This window comes from Panthera uncia, chromosome D4 (genome assembly GCF_023721935.1).
Source record: "Panthera uncia isolate 11264 chromosome D4, Puncia_PCG_1.0, whole genome shotgun sequence".
NCBI classification, from domain to species: Eukaryota; Metazoa; Chordata; class Mammalia; order Carnivora; family Felidae; genus Panthera; species Panthera uncia.
The window spans coordinates 61,695,860-61,712,843 of record NC_064807.1 but is presented as its reverse complement, the minus strand read 5'-3'; the positions used below and the strand labels follow the sequence as shown (position 1 = coordinate 61,712,843).

Sequence of the window (16,984 nt, the reverse complement as noted above, 5' to 3'; positions counted from 1 at the left end):
TTATACTAACGTAAATACTAAAATAAAATGTTAAAAAAAGCATAACAAATACAAATAATATTTAGTAAAATAAAATAAGCAAGCAAGGCAAATTTTTGAGCGGTTACTTATTGATTAAAGAGGTAGCTCAGTGACATCAGATGGCCTAGAACGAGCATGTGAAGGACTAGGTGAAGCCATGAATGCGTGAGATTTGCCCATGGCTAAATCCTAGGACAGTCTTCTCTCTTTGGCACTGGAGCCCCCAGATGTGTGTGGCTGCAAGCTATCAAATGAAGCTTCAGAAGAAGCAATGGGATGAGGAAAACACGAACCTCATGTCTGTTGGCATTGCCTTGCCGTCACTTATGCGGCTCTTGACAACACACCCCTGGGCCCTGACTGCACTTCTGAATGATGTCCATACTCCCGTCACTTGCAACCGCCATCATTTTGTCTGCATTGCTTAAATTTATTGTCAAGATTTGACGTTGAATATCCACTGCTTCTCTTCTTCTTCCTCTGGCCAATGTTAAATGTGAAGTTGAGCAAGTTCCACTTTATTAGAAAGAAATTTTTCGCATGATATGTGGAGCAGATGCACATAGCTAATGCACAGCACATTCATTCAACATGATCCTGGGAGAAGAACAACTGAATATCACAACTGCCGCGAGACATCTTATCACTCAGACTCAGACCCAATTTAAACACATTCGGTGATGCTCACAGGAAGATTATAGTGGATTTTCAATTCAGATGGTGGATTTTGAATTAAAATATCTGCAAGTTGTTCTAGGGAATAAATATTAAGAGTTCAGATCACAAGGGATACCTGTAAATGGTGTTCGCTTGAAAAGCAGCACAGGCTTTAGCATCAAACAGTCCTGGATCCATAGCCAGACTCCTTCATTTATTAGCTTGTAAGATCTTGGGTAAGGTAGTTAATCTCTATGAGACTCAGTTTCCTTGAATGTGAAATGGGGATAATAATACTAATAGGGTTATCATAAGATCATAATATGCATGTATGATGTCTGGCACACACATTAGACACCCAATAGACGGTAACTATCTGTTAGTCTATTAAATGTATGTGGGTGTAAACAACAGAAATTGAAAGAAAAATGTGTAAAATAAACTGAATATAGCTTATTTGTTATTGAGGCAATGAGAGGAAAATGAGACCAGTTCTTGTCATGCACAAGAGGGGGAAGCCACGCGTGCAAAGGCAAGATGTGATGTTTCGCCATAAGTTACATTTGTCTCCCTCATCTTGGCAGCAACTTATAAGAAAGCAGTGCCAGTATGTTGAGTGTTTTGCTGAATGTTTGATGATGTTAGTGTTAAAGTTGGAAATGAATTCCACCATTTTATTCTTCTACCGTAGTAGTAACAACTCATTGAATCCTTATATAATAGACATACCATACACATTACGACAGGTCCAGCCCAAGGACTATTTTCAGACACATTCATAATCTACTTTCTGGGGGTCAGCATTATATGGGTGGTCACCACTGGTACAGAGATGTCCCAGGAGAATCCATGGGACCTGTGTAGTTCTCGGGACCTGATACACCTCTTGCCTTTCCTAGACCAGCATTCTTTTATTCCCTAGCGCTGGGCATCTGCCTCAATCTCAGGTGGTCTCCCTAGTCCTGCCTTGTGCTCAAGCTCCTATACGTGGGGCATGCTCTGTGCCCCGGCTCACCTAGAGCCATTACTTCTCCAGGGATCCCAGAAGCTGTCATTGATACAGAGCCATTGCTGCAGGTGCTGTCATGGAAGAAAAAAGACTCCACTGGAGTCTGAAATCCCCAAGCTCTACCTCTGCTGCCCTCAGATGGACTTCCTGGTATACCCAGGAGGCAGACCCATGCCTGAATCACATCTGGCTAGCTATTTATTCAGGATTGGAGGTAGAAATGGAGAGAATGAAAGAAAGGAAAACCCCTCAAGAGAAGGGGAGGAAAAAAAAGGGGTGCCTGGGTGGCTCAGTCGGTTAAGCATATGACTCTTGATTTGGGCTCAGGTCATGATCTCATTGTCATGGGATCGAGCCCTGCATTGGGCTCCATGCTGGGCGTGGAGCCTACTTAGGATTCTCTGTCTCCCTCTCCCTCTGCCCCTCCCCAACTCACATGCTCTGTCTCCAAAAAAAAAAAAAAAGAGAGAGAGAAAATGGGAGGACACTGACATCAGTCAAGTGAGATGGTTAAGAGTATAGGCTCTGGAGCCAGACTGCCTGGGTTTGAACCCCAGCTCTAACCTTTGCTAGTTATGTGACCTTGGACAAGTTGCTAAGCTATTTTGTCCCTAAGTACCTACCTCATAGGTTGTTATGAATAGTAAGCAAGCTGCTACAGTGATAAAGTGTTCAGAGCTACGCCTTCCACAATTAACTGCTAAATAATTATTGATGATGACAATGATGGTGGTCAAAAGCCCTCAGCAGAGGGATGACACCAGGCTCCTTAGCACTGACATGCTAAGTGGGCCCTGTTTCTCCCTCACGACACACGCCTGCTGCACTCTCCCCCTCAGCCATATTGGTCTGTTTCACAACCTCTTCCACCACTGCACCAGAGGTCACTTCTTTCCCTCCGTTTCTGCCGCCTTCAGAGTGCTTACTTTCCCACCAAGCCTCCACGTTCTACCTCTCTTACTTTAAATCTTATCTCACAAGCCACCTCCTCTACAAAACTGAGGAGACCTGGATCAGCGTACGTATCATGGGGTATAAATGTTTGCTTCCTCCCTAGACTCAAGCTGATTAAAGGCAGGGACGTGGGGCGCCTGGGTGGCTCAGTCGGTTAAGCGTCCGACTTCAGCTCAGGTCATGATCTCACGGTCCGTGAGTTCGAGCCCCGCGTTGGGCCCTGTGCTGACAGCTCAGAGCCTGGAACCTGTTTCAGATTCTGTGTCTCCCTCTCTCCCTGACCCTCCCCCATTCATGCTCTGTCTCTCTCTGTCTCAAAAATAAACATTAAAAAAATAAAAATAAAAAAAGACAAACAGGGACATAACCCTCCTGTCTTCATCCCATGGTACTTCAAGAGTGCCTGACATGTAGTAGGCACCCGGTGTGTCAGAAGTCTTTCTTTCTGCAGGATTGACTGTCATTATTGATGTCTGTGACCAAGTAATACCCATTTCATAGAGAATTTGTGAGGATTCTGTTAGATCTCATATGTAAATCACTTAGCAAAGTGCCTGCCCCATATAGTCGTTGTAACTATTGTTATGTAACTACTGCTGTTTGGTTGTACAGCAGAAAGAGCCTAGTCTTCGCAGCTAAACAAACATGGAATCATAGACCAGCTCTGCCGCTTAAAACCTGAAAGAACTTCAGTCCAACTGTCAATTGTGGTTTTAATGCCTATCTCAGTGCAAAAAAGTAAGCAATCAGTAAATATTAGGTCCTTCCTTTTTCTCCTCTCTGGCTGTCTAATTTTGTGACCTGCCTGATTTTACTTCACTTCCCTGGTCCCAGGTCCCTCATCTGTAAAATGAGGACATTGAGGGGTGCCTGGGTGGCTCAGTTGTTTAAGTGACCCACTTTGGCTCAGGTCATGATCTCACAGCTTGTGAGTTCAAGCCCCGCATCGGCTCTGTGCTGACAGCTCAGCCTGGAGCCTGCTTTGGATTCTGTGTCTCCCTCCCTCTGCCCTTCCCCTGTGTGCGCTCTCTCTCCCTCTCTCTCTCTCAAAAATAAACATTAAAAACAATAAATTAAAAAAATAATAAAATGAGGACATTGAACTAGATGATCTCTATGTTCCTGCCAGATCTAAATGTCAAAATTATCGAATTCATCATCTCTTCCCCTTAAACCTTCTCATTCTGTGTCCCTGAGAAAGGTTCTTTCCTTGATAACTGTTCGGTGCTTTAGTTTGTTAAATTGTCTCAATTCTTGGTGTCTCCTGCTCTCTCAGTCTCTCTGTAGTGACTGTGGGGCCTTCCAGACGCAGGAACCATTCATAAAATAGAACTATGTGTGTGCAGCTCCCTGGAAAGTGTGCTGCTCAGGAGCCCTTGGTCCTGGCTGGGTTCCTCTCACAACGTATAGTATGGTGAAGGCTGCCGAGCTCGCAGGGAGGGATGCTCTCCTACTCTGCTTGGGTCCAAGGAAAAAGTATCTGCATCTAAAAACAACCCTAGGGGTGCCTGGTGGCCCAGTCAGTTGAACGTCCAACTTCAGCTCAGGTCATGATCTCATAGTTCGTGAGTTCGAGCCCCGCGTCGGGCTCTGTGCTGACAGCTGTCCCTCTCTCTCTGCCCCTCCCCTGCTCACGGTCTGTCTCCGTCTCATACGTAAATAAAGATTAAAAAAAAATTTTTTTTAAACAAGCCTGGGACCAGGAGGAGAATCACACTCATGGCCTTTCCTTTCCTACTCTGCCACAGACTTTGCAAATGGGCATCAAACACTTCTCTGGACTCTTCGTGCTGCTGTGCGTCGGATTTGGTCTGTCCATCTTGACCACCATTGGTGAGCACATAGTGTACAGGCTGCTGCTTCCACGAATCAAGAACAAATCTAGGCTGCAGTACTGGCTCCACACCAGCCAGGTGAGTGCCGCGGGTGTCCTGCTCCAGTATTCTTAACTGTCAGAATTCCCAGTGGTGGGAGAGTCCAGAGCCCCGAGTCAGAACGACAGGTGACAAGTTCCCAAAAGACCTAGGGTGGTGTAGACAGTGTAGAAGATGGAGTTCTTCTATCCCATTAATTCACTTTCCCCTTGAATTAGCCTATCCCACAACAACCTGTCCTTTCCTATAAACCTCCACTGTTGTTCACATTGGAAGCAACAGAATTGTTTTTAACCTGATTTCACTTAATAGCGACAATCTGAAGAGATGGTATGAAAGATTTATTTCCTACAGACTCCATTCTAGCTAAAATTGAAACTCATTAAATGAGCTTCGAATCCCTGTTTCCCTTTAGATGAACCCACTGAGCTCTATTCTGTCCCCATTTTCAATGGTCCCAAAGTGCCAAGTCCACTGGTGCCAAGGCAGAGCCACACAGGATCGAAGGCCGGCCGGGTAAGGCAGACACCAGCACACTCATTCACGGAAGGACTGAAACTGCCAGGCCAACCAGCCCTTCAGGCACATTCCCTTGCACAGTGCCCCCTGAAGGCAGCTGGCACGGAGGGCCAAAGTAGAAGAATCCAAAGGGTACTGAGAATCAGAAGGGGAGAGGTCTGGCAGCAGCATCAGCTGACCCCGGTGAGGCAGAGGCCCACGGTGCCATCTTGATCTCCTGCCAACGGCTCCCTCGGGGCTCCCTCCAGCCTCCTGGGCCTCATTGGGCTGTCCGGCTGCCCAGATGCCAACCTCTCCGTTGTGTTAACACCATCCCCTCCCCTCCCCCCTTTTTTTTGATAAGTCAGTCATTGGTTTCCTCACTTGGAAGAACAGGGTTCCTGCTTCATCCTGGAAAGTATTTGGTCTCCTCAGGAGAACTCCACAGACAAGTTACCTTCATTGTGTGCTAACCATCCCCTCCCCCCTTTTTTTTGATAAGTCACTGTCATTGGTTTCCTCACTTGGAACCCTGTTCTTCCTGCTTCATCCTGGAAAGTATTTGGTCACCTCAGGAGAACTCCACAGACAAGTTACCTTCATTGTGTGCTAACGTGACTGGCTTCATTCATTCTGAATGCTTGCCTGCTTTGTTTTGGCTGGCAAGAAGTTCAGACTTAAGTTTCTGACTCACCTTTAGCAATTCCACAAGGCCTTTTGCCACACACGTTGTGACAGCTCTTCTTTTTGTCACATACCTTTTTACAACCCAGAGCGTTTTTTTTTAATTTTTTTAAATCTTTATTATTGTTTTTGAGAGAGAGAGAATGAGCAGGGGAGGGGCAGAGAGAGAGGGAGACACAGAATCAGAAGCAGGCGCCAGGCTCTGAGCTGGTAGCACAGGGCCCGATGCGGGGCTCAAACCCACGAACCACGAGATCAGGACCTGAGCTGAAGTCGGATACTCAACCGACTGAGCCACCCTGGTGCCCCCAACCCAGAGTGTTTCTAAGCTACTTATCAAATTACTTTTTTCCCTCCAGGTAGAATAACAACTTAGAATTTGGTTCTTTTGAGATTCAGGGCTGAAGGTTGTTGATCTGTTTTGGGGCATCCCTGGAAATGTGTTTAAAGAGGCTAAAATATTAGTAACAACGAGATACACTGTTGAATCTCAGGAGGTACTTTGTCCCAGACTGTGTGTTTCTAATGTGTGAATCTGTTCTTTCTGCCAGAGATTACATAGAGCACTCAACACATCATTTGTAGAGGAAAAGCAGCAGCGTTTCAAGACTAAACGTGTGGAAAAAAGGTAAGAGACCAGCGCCAGGTGTCTTTATGTTGGTTAAAATAAAAGTGGAGAGATGTTGAGGTGTCTGGGTGGCTCAGTCGGTTAAGCATCCGACTTTGGCTCAAGTCATGATCTCATGGTTCGTGAGCTTGAGCCCCATGTCAGGCTCTGTGCTGACAGGGAGGAGCTTGGAGTCTGCTTCGTACTCTGTATCTCCCTCCCTGTCTCTCTGCCCCTCTCCCACTTGTGCGCTTGCTCTCTCGCGCTCTCTCTCTCTCTCAAACATTTAAAAAATTTTCTAAAAGATAATAAAAGTGGAGAGGTGTAACTGAGACTCCCTGCTCCAAGGGGAAATAATGTATAAATAATTCAGATCAAATCAGGACCAAGGTAATGATAGCACCCTCAGTAAAAGTATATGTGATTTCAAACAGAAATAGAACAGAGAATAAAAAATATATCTGTACGTACATGGACACTGAAATGCAGTATAGGCAATATATGTCATGGTTAGCAATGAGGCTGTGGTCTCTAAAGTCAAGCATCTGGATCCAAATCCTGTCACAGACACTTGCTATACATGTGGCCTTGAGCAAGTTACTTATTTAACCTTTTTGTGCTTCAGTGTCCTCATTTGTGATTGTGATAAAAGCAGTACCTACTTCCTAGAGATGCTGTAAGGATTAAATGAGATAATACATGTAAAGCCCTGAAAACAAAGCCATTTTAGCTCTTGTTATCATGCACAGAGTACACATAAGACTTAATTCATGAGTACTGCAGGCAATTCGTTTCACACAGTATTGCCTTTCTGGCATGTTTCTGCTCCCTACTCCTTTCCAGCACTCCTAGGAATATTTGAAATATGCAACAGACATGTTCTGCTTAATCCATTTCCTGGCATTCTTCCTACAAACTCCCTAGAAAAAGCGTCTCGTTAATAGGAAGTAAAAAGCATTAAATGCATTGAGGACATCTGAAAACCGAAGCTTCACACCTTCCCCACATCCAGCCTGGGAATGGCTGTTGTGGCTGAAGACGCCGGTAGCATTTGGCCCAGCTCCTGGCTGGCCTCTGCTGCGTGCTGCCTGGGGCCGCCCACCTCCTCCTTTCTCAGGCCCAGAGGCCTCAGTTCAGGGCACCCCCTCTAGGCAGCTCTGGGGCAGAGCTTCAGCTCAAAGTTCAGCTTTCTGGGTAATTTTGAAATCTGCCACTCACGCTTCTCATAATAGTGGAGAAGGAAAAAGGGGTGAAAAAGCATGATTTTTTTTCATCGTTTGTACCTCCTCTGGGCCTGCTGCCATCCCATTGTCTCCAGTTTGCATCTAGTTTGTCAGAATCCTTTCTGTTATCTCTCGGAGCCCCTCTTTCCAGTCAGTGAGCACCTCCCACCCTCTCAGTCTGTGGTATTCCTGGATCATATTGCAGCCCTGTCAGCGACAAGCTGTAGACTAATCAGGTCACAGCTGTTCTATGTCATGTTACATAGGCTTTTTTTTCTGTAATTATTTTTAACACAAATTTTTTAACCAGAGGAACACAAGAAGACATAGCAGCAAAGAAATTATCTCATGACAAAGCATTTGTTTACCAGCCACAATAGAAACAGGAAGCCCAGTGATCCCATTTCCAACCGTGATGTGATCCCTAGTCACCTCTCTCTCACCTCAGTTGAGAACCAAATGTGTCTTCCACTCAATGGATCCATTTTTCTTGGCAGATTCCCTTTTGGAGCCCCTTATTTTGAGGAGCTAAGACAAAACACACCCTCATGGCCTATCCTGGGCCCATGCTTGCTGTGCCGCCTCGCTACAGCCAGACACCCGGCTGTACGTAACCTTTCAGATGCCGTGAGTGTTTGAGGTCCCCCCAGCTGTCACGTCTCCTCGGAATGGTCTCATGGAGTACTGAACTTCAGTGTTACATAATTGGTCTGTGGAAGCTCGTTTTGCTCATTTTTAGTGTCAGATGCAGTTCACCCACAGGTCACATTACACTCTAAGGCTGAGGAAGGTTCAATACAAAACATAACCTAAACCCTGTAGAGGCTTCCAATTAGACACCAGTATCTGTCATCTTCTATTCATAGGGAGCCCAGAGCCACATGTCGATTACCAGGGCACTTGTAAATGCTGGCAACCAGACTTTGTCATGGAAGCCAGCTTTTGCTTATTCTTTATTATATATACTCCCAGATATACATACAAAGCTCTGGAGAAAACCACATGGGCTATCTCTACTTACCTGATTTCTGTGGTTGCCCAGACATACCAGAAGAATTCGCAGACACCCTTCTCCTAGGTTTTCCTTAGGAATCATTCTGTGGTCCCAGAGTTAGGTCTGTTGGGTTGAAAACGCTTTCCCTCTTTTCTTGGAAGAATATCTATGCAAATGCCTGTGTCTGCTACACCTTGGCGTCCCTCCAGTGTGCCCCATATTTATTGAATGGATAAAACAATAAATTAGTGGGTGAATGCAGATGAGTATGGCCCCGAGGACCAGGGATGGTGGATTGTGTGTCTACCTGCTGGAGAATAAAGATTTGAGTTAAAAAAGAAAGATAGGTGAACAAATTACTAACATGTGGATTTGAGGAAAGGCTTAAAGAAATTCTGGGCCATGATATGAAAGTAGATGTTGTTCCTTTTCTATTTAAAGCAGAGAAAAAAAGATATTGCAAGAGACTACGCCTAGTCTTTGGTTTATTGAACCTGGGATTTCATGTAAGTTTTGGTTTATACTTCACCCCACTGGGTCTCCAGTACACCCCCATTTCCCCTTTCTCCTCACCCCCAGATACACGAAAACTGTAAACCAGATGAGACGGTCTTGGAATTTCTCAAATTCAACTGGAAAAGATTTGAAGGAAAAATTCAAGGGAACCGTAGGGCTGGAAGTAAAATTGTAACTGCACGTCTGATCTAGGTGTAAAGCCGGTGGAGCTGTTTCACAGCCCAGGACCCTTGAAAGCTAAGCTCTGGTGCCACCTGCTCATTGATATGAGACTTAGATGATGAGAAATGTAAAGGAACCGCAGGGTAGTTTGGAATGTATTTTAATGGCTTGGGGCCTGTATCTCTTAGTTTTTGCTGTGTAAGAAAATTATCTCTAACTTTCTTACAACAACAGCAAGTTGCTTAGTAATCTGTGGGTCAGCTGTGCAGTTTCCTGATCTGGGCCAGACTTGGCTGAGCTTGGCTACATTTGCTCATATGTCTGCAGCCAGCTTGTGGGGAGGGGAAAAGCAGCTAAGCTGGCTGGTCTGTGGCCTCGGCTGGGTCAACTGGGAAGACTGGGGACTCTCTGCACATGATCTGTTATATCAGCAGACTAGTCTGGACTGGTTCCCACTGTAGCAGCAGGGTCTGAGAGGGACCCTCAGTGAAGGTGCACGAGGCTTCTTAAAAGTTTAGGCTTGGAACTGCCACGTGCCATTTCTGCTATTTTCTGTTGCCAAAACCAGTCATGAAACCAGACTACATTCAAGGGGGAGGGAAAGCCAGACTTCCCCCCTGCCCTTGAATCCCCCTTGATAAAGATGAGCTGCAAAGTCACATTACAGAGGGACATGGATGGAAAGGAGGAACAAAGGATTGTGACCATTTTTGCAGTCTACCACAGGGCAAGATGAAGCCCTTGTGTTTCTGTACTCATCCATGTAACTGAATCAAGACTTTATTACCCCTCCCTGTTCCCCTGCCTCTGGAGGTCCTCCCCTTCTTCTGGAAAGTAAGAATCCAGAAATAAAGTCTTGATTCAGTTACATGGATGGGAACAAAAACACAAGGACTTTATAATAGAGTGTTTCTACTTAGGTTTGCCCTGTGGTAGATTGCAAAAGTGGTCATAACCCTCCTCCTCCCCCCCACCGTCCTCCTCCCCGGCTAGAAGAAATCAGAAGCTATCCTGCTTAGGGCTCCAGTCTGTTCTTGAAGCAAGAAACTCTTCTCATTGCATCTGTCAGTGGATTTCAGGCACCAAATCCTCCTCCTCTTGTGCCTGGCCGACAGTAACTCTTCCTGTCTACAGCCATCTCTGAGATGGGGTAGTTGGTTTGATGGAAGCCTAAAGGAGGATTGTGAATCTATTTCTATTGACTTTCTTTATTCCAGCAAGAATTTGAGGCTTTCTTGGGGTTTCTTTTTAAGCTTCAGACCCAAGCTGTCATTCTCAGCCCATGTAGAGTCATCCCTCTAATGGAAAACTTTTTGCTGAAACCTGCAGCTTGTATGTTTTTATTCCGCTCAAACTCTAGTAAACATCAGAGTAGTCCTGTGGGACTAAGGATGAGCCGTTTGATAGTATCGATGCTTCGAGTCCAACAGATTCTCACTTTTCCTAAAGCACCATCTTTATGGCCAGAGACTGTTTCAAGGCACTGCTGCTCTCTGAGCCTCACCAGCAGGAAGGGACTGGAAAGACATCCAAGGTACTTCATAAAATATGCCACACCCTGGTCCATCAGCCCTCCAGATGACACACCCATTCCGATTTGCTAAGACCTTGAACTGCAGTTGAAAAAGAACTGTATTGACGCTTTTTGTCCCTGTGCCACTCCAGCAGGAATCTGTCCCTGGCTTTGTGGCTTCACCTCTGAATGCATAACCAGCTCCACGGCCACAGTTTGAAATGGCCAACAGTCGGGGGACAGCACTCTAAGAGCTGCAGAATGGAAGGTAAATCTGATGTGTCTTTGTTTCCTAGGTCCAATGTGGGACCCCGTCAGCATTCCAGTGTGTGGAATACTTCCAGTCTGAGTCATGACAACCGGCGGAAATACATCTTTAGTGACGAAGGAGGACAAAACCAGCTGGGCATCCAGGCCCACCAGGACATCCCACTCCCTCCGAGAAGAAGAGAGCTCCCTGCCTCGCTGACCACCAATGGAAAGGCGGACTCCCTAAATGGAGCTCGGAACTCAGTGATGCAGGAACTCTCAGAGCTCGAGAAGCAGATTCAGGTGATCCGGCAGGAGCTGCAGCTGGCCGTGAGCAGGAAAACGGAGCTGGAAGAGTATCAAAGGACAAACCGGACTTGTGAGTCCTAGGTGACCGTGCTGCTCCCCTTCTCAGTTCCTGGCATTCCTCTGAGCCCTTGAGACACTTTGTAATGCTCTTTTGTAACTACTGACACAAGTGTGGGGAAGGTGAGGTCTAAGTCTTCTTAGAGGTCAAGTCTGCTCATCCCATAGCCTAAAACGCAACCACAGCTCTTCAGAAGCTGACTCTCTAGCTCTCCAGGGTAGGGGTATTTCAAGAGCAGGGATCGTAAATTAAGAGTAAACTGCGTGGTAAAGGGTCTGTAAATGACCGGGCAACCCCAGCTCCTGAAAACCTTTTCATCGGGTGCCACACACATAGTTCTGGGTTTTAGCCCTTTCTCTGCCCTAACACCAACAGGAGATAAAACTGTTCCTCATACCTGGTTTTAATCTTTGTATAGAACAGGATTATCCAGGGTTGGGGCTTTTGATACAAGTCTCCCATCTACATTTGTTCCTACATTCTGAATGTAGAGCCAGACAAGGGCCAGAGAAAGGGCAGTGAGGCGGGTATGTAAAACATTAAGTGAACTCATTAGCATCACAGCAGACCAAGGACTGACTGGATCAGGCAACAGCCATGTTTTTGAGAGGGTCCTGATCTCCGACACCATCCTGACCCACATTTAGTAGGACTATGAAAGGGGAGAGGGATGTGGTGAGTGAGTGGGAACAGGACAGACAGAAGAGGTGAGTACATTAAAAATGTACACCATGCTGAAGAACAAAAGCTCCAGGCCAGAAAAGCTCTTTGGCTAAGGAATGAATAGGACTGTACTTCCAATCTAAGCGTCTCCACTAGAGTGTGCCTTTTATAAAGAAAAGCAAAGCACGGATGTGGCCTTAGGATGATACTGGAATATCCCTGCTTATTGCCTGTACGGGACATGTGAGCTGGCACTGTGGGTGAAGTGAAAATGCTCTGCAAACCACATTCCAGGCCATTTTCAAATCAGCACTTGCCTCAGCTCTAGGAATCCCAAAATCAAACCTCCCCTGCAAACACCAAGCTTTAACATTTGGGACTGTCCCCTGTGTTGTCCAGAGCTATATTGGTCACTACCCAGTCCATCTCCCAGCCCCACACCCACTCATCCCTGAGGGGCTGTGACCAGGTGTGGTCCCTCCCTTCTCCCCCAGGCCCCACCCAATGCCCCGAGAAAGTGATACCAGTACCCTGGCTTCCCCTCTGTGCCAGCATCCATGTCCTGGCAGGAAGGGAAAGTCCTGGCCAACTATGGAACATCAGTTCCCAGGGCTAGTGTAGGTAGGAAGCATCTAGGAACCCATTAGAACGTGATTGCCAGGGCCTTCCCCCAGCAGATGGGGTGAGCTGGGGAGTCTGGAGGTGAGCTCAGAAACCTACTTCTTAACGAACTCTCCCAGGTGATGGACAGGTGTGATCCAACAATTACTTTTCAAGAAACACTTCAAGAAGTATGGCTGCTCCAGGCCCGGGGAGAAGTAAGAGCCTTTTTGAGTTTATGTTGCAGCTGACTGACCTTCCATACAGCCACTTCCACCCCAGGGCACCATTCAGGACTAGACTTCTTTACTTACCAGTTATGTTGCTCCGCCCTCATATCAAATGGAACGCCCACAATGAATTCACAGCACTGTCCCAAAGCACGGTGCTCTGTAACAGCTGCCCATCATTGGAAAGGCTCCTCAATCACAAAATTTCTCCTGTGTTTCCGCCAAGCACTACCCAGTGCCCAGGGAAAGATAATTCCTTAAGCTGTAATTAGATAACACTTTAGTTAATTGTCCGAGAAAGCCCTGGGGTGGATGTAGGCACAGAGATACTGATGAGAGAGGTGGGAAGGTTCTAGTTGGACTTCAGCCTCACAGATGAAACAGAACGGGGAGCCCTGGAAACAGAAAGGACAATTCTGCTTTGAAATGCTCTATCCTCCCATGTTCTCGCCCCAGGCCCAGAAATAGGTTTGCAACTGTCTTTGGAAAATTATGCCTGGTAGCCATCCCCACCCATCTGCAACAGCTGACGATGCTGTAGACTCTTGCCATCATGCTCTGCACTCCCCAAACCTCTGCGCAGCCTGGAAGGCTGATGTACAGGTGTACCTCAACTCACGTAACAGCCATGCTCCTAATGTACATAGACATTTTTATAACTCAGCTCATATTCTGACTGTCCTTGAGAAGCTGGCTATTTAAAGGAACCCAGAGGTGAATTCTTTTGTAAAAAATCCTTTTGTAATGCAATTATCCCCTAGTATCTGTTTTGTAAGTTTGGACTTTTGTATAACGGGTTTACCTTAAGCTTCTCTCCTGGGGCGTTCTGAGCAGTGGTAACATGCCAGACGGCCCTGCCTATCCACAAAGTAGATGGCCAGTGCACAGCTTCTCGAATATCTTCTGAGGAACTTGGCCAAAACGGTGGCCAGGATGCGGCAAGCAGCAGCAGGGGCTGAAAGCAGGCTTACTGCTGTCAGCATTGCTTAAAATGCTTCCATTTTCTGGATAAAAAGAAACAGCGTAATTGCTTGTGGTGAGATGAAGCTGTCTTAAGTAGCAATGATTGTTTTTATTGGTAGTAATTGAACAGTGTTTTGCAATGTGTGAAACAGTGTGTTGTGTTTTATAGAGTTCATGAAATGGAGGGTCCTTTGAAAACCCTCCTTTCTGTTCTCCACCTCTGTTCTTTCAGCTCCCCTTAGGCTCAGAAAACACAAAGATCAAAATCTTCAGGTGGAGGGTGGTATTTTAATAAGGAAAAAAGATCAGGGATGCTACCTTGCCTCCTCTTCTGGGCTTGTTTCATGAGATCAGGAAGGCCCGTTCTTTTCCAATCCAAGCTCTGGTGTGGTGAAACCTGGAACATGACAGCCTGATTGTGTTACACACCCCATCCCATGTCCCAAGGGGAAATTCCTCTGGCACAGGAAGCACACAGTCAAGTACCACGGGGTGATCAGGAACCGATAGGGCTACACTTTGGTTCCTGTCAATAATAATAAGGGCCCCAGAGTGTGGATGCCTCGAGGTGGAGAGGCAAGGGGATCCTTCCAGCCATTAAAGAGGAGTTGGAAGAATGGGAAGACAAGTGAGGCAGCCACAGGGATACAACCAGTTGAGCTCTTCAACATGCCTGGAGGGGACTCTCCATTATTCATGGATCCTGCTGTTGCACAAGCCCTATCTGGGAGCTTCCACTTCTCTGCCAACCAGAGCAGCCACCAAGTAAAACTGAGCCATGTCTTCCAGGCTGGGGGCTTCCAGTGTTGGTGCTGGGTCCAACAAAGTCTTGGAGCTAATACGCACGTCCTAGGTGTGGATAAAGAATGAAGGGGAAAGAAAGTACTTTAGAGCCTCTCTTCCTCCCAACTCATTTTTGATAGGCAAACCAGAAAATCCTGTAGTCACGGAAAGAACCACTTCACGACCTGCTCTGTTGAGTTGTTCCTTTCTTCACCCACCAACACCACCCATCTAATCCAGGACTCCTTCACTTTTTCAGTTTAGTCCCCAATCGTTTTATGAAAATAACGTATTTAGAAGTATTTTCTTAAGGTTTGTAAAGAGTGCATTGTGTCTTCATTGTACTGTGTGTGCAATCACTCCGCTCCAGGAAGAATTGAAATGCTGTCTCGTGAGCATGAAGTGAACAGGCTGTTTTGCTCCAGCCACTTTTCTTGTACAATCATGTGGATGGACTAGATGTCCTCAGGTCTTTTCCATCTTCAGTTTCTATGACTGTGGAATAAATGTTCAGATAGAAACTTCATTTTCCAATGTACTGCTGGCATTATCTTTGGGGATTCAAATACGGGCATGGTACCAGCCCCTTCCTCATAGGAGACCCAATCATGCTGTGATTTATACATTTACTTAGTTGAGATAACATGGTCCCAAAACATACTGAGAAAACTCAGAGCCCAGGCATCACAAAGTAGAATCGAAGTGACTTCGTCTGAAAGACATTCTAGGAAATTCCACAACATTGAGAGATCTCTAAAAAATTCTGCCCGGACCACCCTCATGTGGTAATTCAACAGCCTTCTGCTTGTTAAACAGCCAAGTGCTAGAGACACAGCAGTGAGTAAGATGGGCATGCTCTGTAAGCTCGAAGACCTTCTCATAATCTGCCCTTTTCCCTACCTATAAACAGACAATACTGTCATAGCTAACATTTACTGAGCACTTATTTAATCTTCGTTAGAACCCCATGGCACAGGTTCTCTAGACCTAGTCTAAAGTAGATAAACTCCATGGGGCCCCTGGGTGGCTCAGTTGGTTAAGCGCCCGACTTCAGCTCAGGTCATGATCTCACGGTGCGTGGGTTCAAGCCCTGCATCGGGCTCTCTGCCCCTCCCCCACTCATACTCTGTTTCTGTCTCAAAAATACACAAAAAAATTTAAAGTAAACTCCATTTTACAGATGGCAAAACTACAACTCAGGGCATTATGGAAGTTGCCCAAGGTCACACAGCTAGTGAGAATAGTGGCAGGATGAGACTGACACACAGGTGGTACAATTCCAGAACAGCCATTGTCCATTGCCAGGATTCTGATCATTGCCTTACAACTCCTCTCCTTCCTCCAACCCCCGTTCAGTCTGCCACAGCTCCCCCAGCCCCTGCCTCAGCCTGGTCCCCAGCTCCACAGAAAAGGAAGCCGATGCACTAACTGCACCACTGAACTCAACACTGTAGCCCCCGAGGCTCAAAGAAACAGGTGTTTTAGGCATCTCTGGCTTTCTGGCCCAACCGAGAACTGGTACAAATACAGCTGAAAATCAGGCAGCAGTCCCACAGCCTCAGGCACTCTGCAGTTTGTGACACACCCCACACTTTTCGTGGCTGGCAACCTTGCCATCATGAACCTGCTAGCAGGATGCATTCTTCACACACATTCTTTGGGAATATAACCAAGTTGAATATCATACAAATACAAATCTTTGGCAATCTAATTCAACCACCAGCTTACCCAAGGTTGTTTTGCATCATCCAGTCATTCATTGGATGCGTATTTTGAGCCAGATGTTGTGCTAGCTGCTGGAAAGAGAAAGATAAACAGCAGATTCTGACCCCACAGAGCTCAGTCCAGTGGGGAGATACTGGCAAAACAATGTGGCGTATATTCTGATAAATGCACATCAGGTACCATGGAGACAAAACACTTACCGTGTGTGTGTGTGTGTAAAGCAGAGAGGAAGCAAGCACTTTCCCATCTCTTCTTGTTAGGGCACTAATCCCAGCATGAGAGTTCAACACTAAGACCTAATTACCTCCCCCAAACCCCATATCCAGATACCATCACATTGAGGATTAGGGTTTTAATACATGAATTTTGGGGGTACACATTCAGTCCACAGCAGAGACCTAGCTAAGACTTTTTTAATGTTAGCGTATTTAAAACTTTGTCTTCCTTGGGGCACCTGGGTGGTTGTCAGCTAAGCGTCCGACTCTTGATTTCAGTTCAGGTCATGATCTCATGGTTTATGGGATCAAGCCCCACACTGGACTCTGTGCTGTGAGCATGGGATTCTCTCTCCCTCTCTCTCTCTGCTCTTTCCCCACTTGTGCGCACTCTCGCTCTCTCAAAATAAACTTAAAAAAAAAAAAAAAAGATAAATATACTAGGTTCGTGTATGTCTTCAAAAAGACTAAGGAGAC

The 16,984-nt window shown here is 46.2% G+C and overlaps 1 protein-coding gene across 1 annotated transcript in view; it reads left to right on the top strand.

Moving 5' to 3' along the window:
• The window catches only part of GRIN3A (glutamate ionotropic receptor NMDA type subunit 3A), a 169,094-nt gene extending 156,085 nt beyond the window's left edge, over positions 1–13,009 (top strand). The window contains exons 7-9 of the mRNA XM_049635284.1: positions 4,390–4,554; positions 6,249–6,325; positions 11,009–13,009. Coding sequence (XP_049491241.1) covers positions 4,390–4,554; positions 6,249–6,325; positions 11,009–11,351 — 585 coding nt within the window. The 3' untranslated portion in view covers positions 11,352–13,009. The remainder of the gene's footprint in view (positions 1–4,389; positions 4,555–6,248; positions 6,326–11,008) is intronic.
• The last annotated feature ends 3,975 nt before the right edge of the window (positions 13,010–16,984 follow it).